We start from the raw sequence: 12,965 nt of genomic DNA, 5'->3' as shown, positions 1-12,965 counted from the left end.
AGGTCGGCTTAAGGCCGCCGGAACCCGTAGCAAGCCTACATACATCCTGTTTACCTGTTTAATCCCATATATGATCAACAAACATTCACAAGAATTAAAAACTTTTCTTTTTCTTCATTCACCAAACTCAACCTGTGCATGCACTATATTCATCATATACATAAGCATTAATCCCTCTGTGGGATTTCATCAAAGCCTCAAGGGCTACACATCATATGGTGAGTTGGTTTACATAAACATTATAACATAAGATCATATACATACCAAGGGATTAATACATACTATGGTCAAGCACACTCTATCCTCAATACTATCCTCAATAACATAATTACATTACATTCTTATCATTTATCATGTCCACATACTCTAGCTATTACAAACATGTGACTTTTCTCTTCTTTTCTTCTCTATCAATCCCGTACCTGCAAACCTGGGGGTTAGGGGAGAGGGGTGAGCTAAAAGCCCAGTGAGTAGAAACTAAAAACATTATATTAAAATTCATGCTTTCATGGAATGCATCATATCACAGACAATTCACATCAAGGGTGAACCTGTCACCAATTAGTCCCAACATAGTCTCGTGCCAGGCCGTAGCATGGGGTCCTGGTCTTCCTGTCATAACATACATAAAGTCTCGTGCCAGGCCGTAGCATGGGGTCCTGGTCTTCCTGTCATATCATATATAAAGTCTCATGCCAGGCCGTAGCATGGGGTCCTGGTCTTCCTGTCACATCATATATAAAGTCTCATGCCAGGCCGTAGCATGGGGTCCTGGTCTTCCTGTCATATCATATATAAAGCCTCGTGGACTAATTGGATCATACAGCATTCACCCACAACCATAAAATAAGATGCAATGCGACATATTCGTGAACTAATGCAATCAGCCTATTACATGTCATCATGATGCATGAAACATGCTCAAAACATTTAATTGCTTGATTTAAAACATTAAGCTTGTTTCCACTCACCTCTGGCTAGCTCTGACCAGACACTGAAGCAGCTCACTCACTGCTGGGGTCCTCGGTTCCTCGGGTCCGAACCTACACAGGTGGACTCCAATGAGGGACCAAACATATATAAACATAACTCTAATATATCCCCCAAAAACCCCCTAAAACATCATGAAAACATCACAGAAAATATGCATGAAATGGCTGAACAGGGCACCTTCGGCGGCACCTTCGGCGGCCGAAAGTCCTGGACAGAGACGAAACTCAGCTAGGTTCGGCGGCACCTTCGGCGGCCGAAAGTGTCAGACAGAGACGAAAGTCTCTTTTCGGGGGCACCTTCGGCAGCCGAAAGCTGCCTCCACAAGAGGGGTTCGGCGGCCGAAACTCCCTTCGGCTGCCGAACCTGGTTTCTGCCAAACGGCAGAAACTTGGTCCAAATGAACCTCCTGCCTCCCAAAACCATAAATCATGCATATTTCTCAACCAAAACACACATACAAGTTCCTAGGGGCCTCAAACATGCATATACCCCATCTACAACACTTCAATCACACACAATTAAGCTGCATTGTTCATCAAACATCAAAAACCTAACATTTATACAAATATACATATATCCCTAAACATGCCATTCTACCCCATGAATCTTACATGAAACTTATTTAAAACATTACAAGAGTTCAAGATCGACTCTTACCTCCTGAAGATCGAGAGTAGAGGCGATCTAACTTGGAGTTGGGAGAAATCTAGCTCCTTGGGCCTCCAAGCTCAAAACTTGCTTAAAACTCGATTCAAAAGCTTAAAAACTTCAAAGCAAGATGAAAACTCGTTAAAACCATGAAAGATCTAGAGGAAACACTCAAGATCGAGGGAGGAGCGGTGGAGACTCACCTTGGCCGACAATGGGAGAGAAAAAGCTCGCTCGTGCGGACCAAGGGGACCCTTTTATAGTGGCTGGCCAGGCCACGTTCGGGGGCCGAATGTGCCTCCGCATCCATGCAATGTTCGGCGGCCGAACATAAGGTTCGGCGGCCGAACCTGCACTTCCCTCACTTAGACTTTCGGGGGCCTAACGTGCCTCCCAAAGTCCATGCATGTTCGGCGGCCGAAAGTGAGTTTCGGCGGCCGAACCTGGGTTTTCCTCAAAAGATTTTTCATGCAAAAACTTATTTAAAATCATACTTAAAACATTAAAATACATGAAAACATTTTATAAAAACATGCTTTTACCCATCTAGAGGTTTCCGACACCCGAATTCTACCGGACGATAGGAATTCCGATACCGGAGTCTAGCCGGGTATTACAGTACCATTTCTTAGTGAAACCTATGAGTGTTGATGGAAACATTTGGCACAATACAAAGGTATTGACATCCTGGAGTTGCATGGTTATCCTGAAGATTGTCAAGTAGCTCCTGTTGTTCCATCGTATTTGTTTAAACTAGGCAGCTTGAACTTGGTTAGAAAGGTTTCTGTTAAGATTGAAGATTCATTCTAATTGCCATTATATTAAATTATTTAGAATTTTTTTAATCGATTCCATAAATCTATGGAGTTCATAAAAAAATTCAAAAAGATCTTATTTCTTTGTCTTATTTCTAATATTAGAATTGTAAATCAAAAAAAAATATTCATACAATAAAATATGGAGTTAAGTTAAATTATGAGTTCAACACACTCTGTCTAGCAGAAAGACGGATATTCCTTACTTATTATCAGAAAACTACATTCTTCTGTCCGAAGAAATGATTTATCGAAATAATGAGCCACCATTGATATCGACACGTCTGAGATCGCCAAATGTTCGGGAGTTCGAAAGAGGCAAGACACCATTGAAGCTGAAATCCTCCTTTTGTTCCTTTTATTACTTTTGCACGGTCGTACTAACTTCTAATCGATGCCTTTTGGAGCGTCATCTAATTCATCTTCGAACTCAGCCTTTCCCTTAGGCTGCCTTTCAACTGTTTCTGTCTGAGCCCTTGGGGTATTTATAGAGGCTTCCTCCCTTCTTTCGGGAGCCATGTGCGATGCCTCCTCCTGAGCCTTATACTGCCCGATAATAGCCTACAATCTTTGGATATATTGGAGCATATACTCGTTGTTTAAATTATTGAGGTCCGCTTCATTGACCATTAGGGGCATGTTTCATCCAGTGTCAGGAGCAGAGGAAATGATGATACTCTCGTTGGTTGCAATATTAGCAGCAACTTACGAACTATCGGCCATTCTGAAAGTGGAAAGGGAAAGAGGTATTTTTCTATGAAGAAAAAGAGTGGGAGATCGGTCATAATCCAAATGAATAGAGAGAATTCAATAGATTTATTGGCAATGAAATCAAATGATACTGTAAAGATTATATTGATGATGTGGCTGGAATGGAGCTACACTATGATTGGCTAGATCTGCAAGGAAAAGAAGGTGAGGTGGTGGTAAGTACTCACGGCAGTAACTCCGACGCTCAAGTCAGTATACTGAAAAATAGAGAGAATGCAATGAATTGCATAGAACTTGAGTAGTGTTAAAAAACAACGTACCTTTACTTTTGTGATTCTTCTCCTTTTATGCTATAAGAAGAAGGTGGGAATAAACATAATATTTCTCAATTATTCGGCGATGATATGGCTGGCTGTTTGATAAGAGATATCGCCGGCTAACAGGTTGATAATCCCGCGATTACAGACGTGATGAAAATGCGCTGGACTGTGTTTGTCAATAGTAATTTTATGCCGAGACTCGCTTTATTGATGGAAGGACGGGTCTTGATAATAAATCAGGTATTAAGGTGTTTGAATTTTTTTTTTAGGCTGAGCCACGTTTTTCATTTATTATATCTTCACCACATGATCTAATTTACTATATAACTTATTACTTATTTTAAGTGATTGCTATTTAGTATCATTTATGTTAGAAAATGGAAAAATTTTAAGTTTGTTGATGAAGATTATACATAATAATATTCAAGGGTGTTCTACAAAAATCATAACCCAAGTACAGTCAATAGGTCAATTAATTTTTAATTTTAGCTAATTTTTCTTCAAAAATTTTAAAAATTTAAAATTATTAATTTAATATTAAAACGTTATAATAAATCATATTAAATTTATTCTTTTCAAATAGACCACAAGACAACGTGTGCAAAGCACATCCATATCTTTTATTTGAAATAAATTATTTATAAAACAAATTATAATACAAGCATGCATATTTTTTTTCAAATGAAAATTTTTTAAATGAGAATTTTATGAAAAGATAAATTAATTAAATTTTTATAAAATTTTAAATTATAATGATGATAGTGCAAGCAATTAGAGACTTTTCAAAGTGCAGACAACCTCAGATGAGCTCACTTCAATTGCCATCCTAAATTTACATACAACTCCACCATCAATAAAACAAAAAAATATATATATATTAATCATGGTCATGTGTGCTGTCCATAATCAAACTTTTCTTTAGATTTTTCTTTCCTAATAAAATTTATTATATGCTGCTAATAATTCTTGGGATGCACTAATCAATTTTAGTTTACTGGTAATTAACTTTAATTTAATGGTATTAAAATTTGATAATCTGAGATTCAGAAAAATAGGATTTTACAGAGATTTTTGAAATAATAAAAATTTAGACCTAGAGGAGAGTATTTATCTTTTTATATGTTTTCTTTTGTCTGCTAGTGACGTATTAACAGAACGTATATCATTGGACCACCTATCCCTGCTACGTTGATACGGATGTACGAAGGAATCAGATCTCTGCCCCATGCGTAACGGCCTCTGATTCTCTCTGTGCGCGTGTAGATGGGTCCATAAAACAGATGGAGGAGTCTTCCTTCTGGTTCCGGGCTGGGCCGGAAGATAGGAATAAAACTGAGCCCAATGGGGGCCGGCCTGGGGAGCAGTGAAGGCTGGGCCGGGTTGGGAAATTCAGAGGGGCCTAGTATCGAGGATCGAATGGGCCTGATCTGTCAGTGCAGTGGATGTGTGGGCTTTCGGATGATGAGCCATTACCGCGGACTTGACCCTTGACCGGAATGGAGAAAGCCAGTGGTCATCAAAATTATTTTTAAAAATTTATGAAATATCAAATTTAAATTTTAATTAAAGTTAATTATAAAAGAAAAAGAAAAACAATTCCAAGACCATTACATCTGTCGTGTTCAAATTGTACTATTTTAGATTATCACAGAGGTCCATGCTTATTAATTAATTAATTAATTAATTTTAATTAATTAAGTAATTGATTGATTAATTAGTTTAATACAACCAATTGCAGAGAAGATGCCACACCCTAAACCTAGAAAGTGGAAAGTCTATTGGATAAGTCATTCTTTTGAAGTGTTCTTTTTTAACCATAACCAAAAATTAATTAATATATTTTTTATTTAATTAACTTTTTAAAAAAGCAAAGTTTATGGGTTGGGTGTCCACTGATTAGTGTGGTGGATTTACCTTTCTTCTTTATGGATTTTATAGTAATAATCCAATTAAAGTTTCACTGTCATAATCACGTTTTTGTGTTAGACACAGGTGTTGATTTTTTTAAGGTTTTCTTAAATTCCTAATGTCTCCCCATGGGATTGGCTACAGGACGAACCTAATCAGCCTAGAGCTCACAGATTTGGGGAAAAATGAAAAAACCCTAAACCTAAATGAAACCCACTAATCTTGTTTTTGGGATACTCACAAACCATGTGATGCTTCACAAATTGGGTTTATAAAAGGAAGACAAGTGCCTTCCCTTTAAGGGTTTATTTTACTTTTAATTTATAGAAATGTGCGTCTTTTTGCAATGGACCTCGCAAATACTAAGTGCACACTTTGAACGTCTCTTAAAAATGTGGAGAATTTTCTTTTTCTTTTTTGCCTTGAGATTGACTAAAAGATCAAATTTTCTCATAAAATATATAATAAAAGTTAAAAATTTTGAATTTTATTTTTAACTTAAATTTATTTTTAATTGTATTAAAAAATAAAATAAAGTTATCACTTATAAATATTTAATAGCATGAGGTATATTTTTTCAATATTAGATTTTATTTGAATTTATTTAATCTTCTAATAGTTTAAGAGTAAATTTTAATTGAAAGATAAAATTTAATATTTTTTTTTAATAAATATAGTTTATGAAGACCTTTGACTTTTTTACCGATTGAAATTATGGATATTAGTGTTTAATCGTAATATTCATTTTGAAAAAAGTTTGTAGATTGTTGAAGATGTGTTATTTGATATTTGTTGTTATAGATCTTGTAATAATAGGACATCTAAATTACATATGATTTATATTTATATGAGATTAAGATGTTATCTTTATCTTCAAAAATTAAATTAATGAGCTCTCTCTATTTTTTGTAGAGAGAGAATTTCATCTCCCTTTCTTTCTTTTTTAGGGTTCTCAGACCCTCTTCTCTGCTGCTCTTTGTCGACTTCTTCTATCTCAGCGGGCGGAGGAAGCCTCCTACTCTAATTCGACTGTGGGTTCCTTTCTCATTGTTGAATTGGAGTTGTGAATAGTATTTATTTTCTTTTTATCTTTTTAGATTTTACTTGTTTTCTTTTTATTTTTTTAGATTTTACTGGTAACTATCATCTCGCAGGGTATATCAAAGATTGTCACCCATAAGACACGAGTGAGTCGTCGATGAACCCCGTCTCCCCCTTCTTCAGCTGTCGGCTTATTTGATTCGGTGACTTTGGCTTCTGTGGTGATGCTTTCTTGACGAAGGAGATCAATTTATTTAGTTCTTTTGGGCTTGATGCCTTGCATGTCACTCTCACAATCTCCTCCATGTTTCGATAGTGATTTTAACATTCCTAGATGATAGTTTGATTTTTAGTACTAACGCTTAAAAGTGAGTATTTGATCGGTTCGATTTAAAATTAAATTGAATTGGATAAATTAAAAATCAATATTTCAATATTTGTGAAAATTAAACGAACCGATTTTAAACAGAAATCGAACCAAATTGATCCAGTTTGATTTCGATTCGATTTGATCGATTGGATTTTTTGATAGATTTTATTTTTATACCTTATTTTTATTATTTTAAAATTTAGTTAAAATATTTCAATATTAATATGGTCTAATTTTTCCGTATTATTAAAAATAATATATTATTATCACTAATTAATTTAATTTTTTTATTTTTTTATTAAAATTAAAATAATTAAAATTTTTAAAACTAAAAATTAAATCAAAATAAATAAAAATTAAAATTAAAATTTTAAATTAATTCAATTTAGTCAATTTTTTCTACCTAAAGCATTCTTTCTCTTTCGGCTCTTGGTTTTTGAGTTTGAGACCCACTACACGCTAGGGTTTATTGTGATGGGCTTATTGTAAGTAGTGGTTTTTCTTTGTATTTGGGCTCTATGCTTAAGTATTAAACCTTATTTTCCATACCCATTTAAATGCTTCCATTTTTATCTTTGGCCCCCAAAAAAATATGAGTAAGAGTTTCAAAAACCTACCGGAGATACTGTGAGTGAGCAACGGGAAACTTTTGGTTTGCTTAGCCATTGAAGACGTTCGATGGGAAGTAATTTCCCACTTTTAATCTATTTGAGTACTTTGTTCTCATAAAGAACCTTAAAAACACCCTACTTTATTTTTGTCTGAAAAAAAATTTTATAAAAAATTAATTTAATTGATTTTTTAACTTTTTTTATTTGAAATAAAGGTTTGATTTTTTTTAATTTATAAAATTTTCAATTTAAAAAAATTAAAAATTTATATAATTTTACAATAATTCATTTATTGTTTCTTTTTTAAAAATGAATTATAGCAAACAAACCAGGAGTTTTTGTTAGTGCTGGGATTATGAGCTTTTTATTGGGCCCAACTTACTGGGTTGGGCTTTCACTGTATTTTCTTAAAAAATAAGATAAAAATACTACATATATTAATTAATAAATATATTTTCTTATCAATGTGAAATTTGTTAAAATTAATGAAACTATTAAAATTATTGAAAGTTGGACAAAATTAAAAGGATAGGCTACAAGTGATAATAAGTAAAAAAAATTTCAATTATTTTTTGTCAATTGATGAATTCAATTAATTTGATTAAAGTTATTGATAAAAATGAAAACAATAAGAATGTTTTATGAACAAATTGTCAAAACTAAATTTTTAGCTAAAATTGTTATTTAGCCTTTTTAAAGATGAAATACTGCAAATTTTTGTGATTTTTTATATTTTTAAATTTTAGTTATTGATGTAGCCAAAATGAAATTATATTATGATTGGCTAACCTCTTTCTATTAGAGTGATTGGCGTTTACGACGGCCATTTCTACATTCAAATTAGTAAACTGAAAAGAATAGCGAGTATAATATAATATAATATTTAAAACTCAAAAGTAATTGTGTAAAAATTATTTGATTTAATCTATATAATCATTATTTTTTATAGTATCAAAAGATGAAATTAATTATAGCATTTGAAAATCTAACAATGATATGATCGATTAATTAATAAGAGATTCTACCAGTTGATTGATTAATAATTTCATGATTACTGACATAATAAAAATATATTAAATTATATTTGTTAATAATAATTTTATATGAAACTCAACTTATTCAGAAGGCGTGAATTTTGATAAAAAAATTGAATGTAACAGTGTTTGGATTTTATTTTTTAAGGATGAAACCATATATCAACTTATTAAATTCTTATCATGTATTTTATTTTAAGGATGAAACCACATATCAACTTATTAAATTTTTGTTATGTATTTTATCTTACATTGACATTTTATCTTATGCTGACAGTTTGCAATTAATGTGAATAATTGTTATAACATTTTATAATTTTATTTATTTATATTTTATTTTACATCCTTTTATAATTTTATTTATTTCTATTTTATTTTACATCCGTACCTTTTTGGGTGTTTAAAAACATTTTTAATATTTCTTCTTAATTATTTTATGTTTAGGTGTTATTTTTTTGATTTCCCTAGTAAAAGGAGAAGAGAGTTTAGGTTAGGTGTTAAAAAATATTGGGAAGAGTAGAAAATGAATTTTTTAAAACAAAATTAAAATGGTTTTTTTACATAGGATAATATATTTTCATTAATTTATTTTTTGTCTCAAATCTAAAAAAAATGTAAAAAAATAAATTTATAAAACAATTGAAGCATGTATGCGAAATCAAAATTATATTAGTAACTTTTAACTATTTTCTAATACCTATATAATATTTTGTTTATCAAAAATAAACATTCATTAATTTAGAATAATCTATCCTGGTGCTAATTATTTACATTGCCATTAAAATCGGGTTGGGTCATCACATCTCGATCCAACCAAAGGAATCAAAACAAGCCCACCACAAAACGACGTCGCCAGCCATACCAGACCAGTCGAACGAAACGCGACTCGTATCCACAGCATAGTCAGGATTCAATCCTTCCATCGTTACACGTTACATCCATGGCTACTTCGCTTTCTCTCTCCAATTTCCTCTCCTTCCCCTTGCCCTCAAACCCACTTCCCAGAACCTCACCTCAACTCTCCTTCTCTTCTCCACCAACTCAATTTTCATCTCAAAAGCTTAAGAATAAGTTGATTCCACTGGTGGCCCAAGAGGGTCACTCGGGTTCTTTACCCGCTGAATTGTCCTCGATTATCTGTCCATCTCTTGCATATTCGAATACCCTTTTCTTCCAATCGGCTTACAATGTGCAGGTGATTGTGGATGATAATGAGCCTGAAGAGAGGCTGCTGAATAGGTTCAGGAGAGAGGTTATGAGAGCTGGTATCGTTCAAGAGTGTAAGAGGAGGAGGTTCTTTGAGAATAAGCAAGATGAGAAGAAACGCAAGTCCCGTGAGGCTGCTAAGCGTAACAGGAGAAGGTATGGTTTGTTCTCCTGTTCTTTTGATTTTGTGGGTATTGTTTGTTTGGCTGCTAATTAAATTGCAAGGAAAGTAAAGAAGAGCTAAGAAAACTGAAATTTTGGTAAGAACTTTATATATTCAACAGATTATTGATGCGTGGAGCTCAGTATAATTTGAAATTGCCAGTTATATATTGTCCGGTTAGTGAGTTCTTCGACGAATAATTTGTTGAGGAATATAATTAAATGTATCTCAGGCTTCGGATTGTAGAATTGCGCTTTTTTTTTCTTCATCCTTCTTTCTTCTGTTGTTTGGATGCTGAGAAAATCGGATCTAGAAAGAAATTAAAAGAAGAGGAGGGTGTTTTAGGTGCTATGATGTGTGGATGAGAAATTTGTAGAATTCTAGCTGAGTTAGGCAACCCAACTCCATAACTCCTTCTAATAGAGTGGAAATTTAATCTTTCTTTTTCTTCCTCCTTCCCTCCCATAAAAAGATAAAGAGAAGGAAAAGAAGCTAAGCAATTCAACCCCTAGAAAAGGAAAAGCTAATTAATTTTCAAATTGAACTACTCACTAATGGAATCCATAATTACATCATACTTGAATTTTCTGCAAAAACAAAGAGAACTCCTAAAGATGTTAACTCTAGTTTCAGTAACATGCTCACCATTCCTCTTCAAACACAAACAAAATGCAAGAAATTCACATACTCATGCTATTAATACACCTACCATCCAACACATACTCTAGTTTCAGTAACTCCTCTGCTGCATGCTGCTGAACATGCAATTAACTTTGTATTTACTGTGGTTTCTCAATATTATTGTTCAAACTACGATGGATTTGACTACAATCAGAGGGTGTGATATATAATTAAGCTCCTTTTTATCATTTAAATTCAAATGCATTTCAGATTTTCACCATGACTTGTGTTATTTGCTGACTTATCCTCATTTACAGTATTCTATGCTTGTGTCCATTCATTACACACTCAATTGGTCAGTTAATCAGCCATCTACTGCGTTTATTTTATTATTCATGATTTTTCAAAAGACCTTATTAGCATATGTCAAGAGTAGTATTCAATTTTTTTTATTATTATAGTTATGTTACAAATCTTTTGTATGGGATGAACTGGTGAGGCATTTGCATTGTGCTTTCAAGGTTTGTGATATCTGCATTTGTAAGCTTTCCTGTTTCGATATGTTTATGTTAGCTGTTATGTGGCAATTTGTTTTTCCGTGAAATTTAGTAATGTTGATATAAGCATTGACCGGATAGCAGAGGAAAACTTTTTTTTTTTTTTTGAAAAAATTGTTATTTAGTTTTTGTAATATAGAATTTGTTCGATTTGAAAAATATATTAAAATATTATTGAGATTTTTTTAAATTACTAATTTATTTTATAATTTATTTTAGCTATGGTAAAAAATTCAAAATACCTTGAATAAAAAGAAATATTTTTATAAAATGAAAATATTAATTAACGAATTTTTTTCATATTATAGAAATTAAATAATATTTAACGGTTAAAACTAATAAAATGATTGATTAATAGATTTTATAAAACTTCATAAATATTTTAGTATATTTTTTTAAATTTTTTTTCTTTAAAAAAAATTAAATTGCGTTTAATTACAAAAAATAATTTTCATTTTGTATCTCCAGTGTTGTTTTCATTTTCTTTATTTTATTTTTTATGAAAAATTGGGAAAACATGTTTCTTTTATATAATATTAAAAATTATTTTCAATTTGAAAAACTAGAAAACATGTTAAAATTATCATTATTTTTTTAGAAAAACTATTTTTTTTATATTTTTCATCTTAATTTTTATATTAATTTTAAATGAGAAAAATCATGCATTTTATATTAATTTAGAATAGAAAGAAAAATTTATACATGTTTAAATATATAAATATAATTATTAAAGATGATATTTTTTTATTTAAAGTTTATTTTTAAATGGAGTTTGTGTTTTTCACTTTGAAAATTTGTGTTTTTCATTTTTCAATGAAGAAAACATAAAAAAAACAATCATTTCAATGTTTTTTCACTTTCTTTATAAAATTTTGAAAACAGTAAATTCGTTTTTTTATTTTTCAATCAGAGTAAAAAATTTAAAATAAATATATTTTTTAATTTTTAAAAACTAAGAAAATAATTTTTAGAAAATAGGTAACTACACACGCCCTTAAGCTTTTGTTTTCCCTGAAAGGGAAACATTTTGCTCATTTCTGTGCTATATTCCCTTCAGTCTTTTAATACAACAATTTTTCACTATCAAGAAAAATATTACTTTTAGGCCTGTCATGAAATTATATTTGTTGCTGATATTTCTTTCAGGCGCTTCCAATCAAGACCCATAATGCAAAACAAGCAGGAAACATCCACAAGCAAGAAGGATGAAGATGGCGAAGATAACTGGGAGATGCCTGAAGGAGACCTTCCTTATTAAATATTTAGAATTTTTCCACATTTGACTGTAAGAAATTGTTATTTTTCCTCCAATCGAAGTTGCTCAACTAAATGGTGTTCTTTTACAAAGTCTTTGCATTCTCATTGTTACTTCTGTATCTAAGCTAATTAGCAATTGTATCTCATCCTTGAATCAATTTTAGGGCACTTAATGCAATTGTGTCAAGCAATGATGCGCATCGTTTAGAAATTTAAATTAAATTCATAAAAAATTTTAAAATAATACGAAATAATGTTCAAAAAATAAAAAATATAATGATAAAGATGATGCATTTTCAGATTTAATCTGTTAATAAATATATTAAAAAGAAAAATAAAGCTAATATTTAAAAAAAAATTGATAAAAATGATGAAAAATGGTATGAATTGGGAATAGCTTCTAATTATTAACAGACTGACACCAACGTAGACGTTTCAATAGTTGAGGGCCCAAATCATTCATCTTTCTGTTTTTTAATGAAATAATATTAGTGGTCAAAACAAAAGTGGCAAATAATTGGAGAGAGGTGATAAACGAAAAAAAAAATGGAACTCGCAGATGGGATTCGGCGCAACGAAGCGTAAGCGTGGACCTCCACACACCTTATCATTTCTTGTACTCCACAATTTGCATATGCATCTGATAGCCACGTGTCGATAATAAATTAGCATTTTACAACCTTTTCAAATACTTGCCGTAGTTGTTCGCC

General features: G+C 31.7%; 1 protein-coding gene across 1 annotated transcript; it reads left to right on the top strand.

Annotated features, from left to right (window-relative positions):
• Positions 1 to 9,322: 9,322 nt before the first annotated feature.
• On the top strand, positions 9,323 to 12,452 carry LOC110601036 (30S ribosomal protein S21, chloroplastic). The gene is made up of 2 exons (XM_021738019.2): positions 9,323 to 9,813; positions 12,145 to 12,452. The coding sequence occupies exons 1-2, from the start codon at positions 9,392 to 9,394 to the stop codon at positions 12,254 to 12,256; spliced, it is 534 nt and encodes a 177-aa protein (XP_021593711.1). The 5' UTR covers positions 9,323 to 9,391; the 3' UTR covers positions 12,257 to 12,452.
• Positions 12,453 to 12,965: the final 513 nt, after the last annotated feature.

The sequence above is a fragment of the Manihot esculenta genome, chromosome 15 (assembly GCF_001659605.2).
Source record: "Manihot esculenta cultivar AM560-2 chromosome 15, M.esculenta_v8, whole genome shotgun sequence".
Lineage (NCBI taxonomy): Eukaryota > Viridiplantae > Streptophyta > Magnoliopsida > Malpighiales > Euphorbiaceae > Manihot > Manihot esculenta.
Note: the sequence above shows the minus strand (reverse complement) of the source record. Positions and strands in the feature narration are given on the sequence as shown.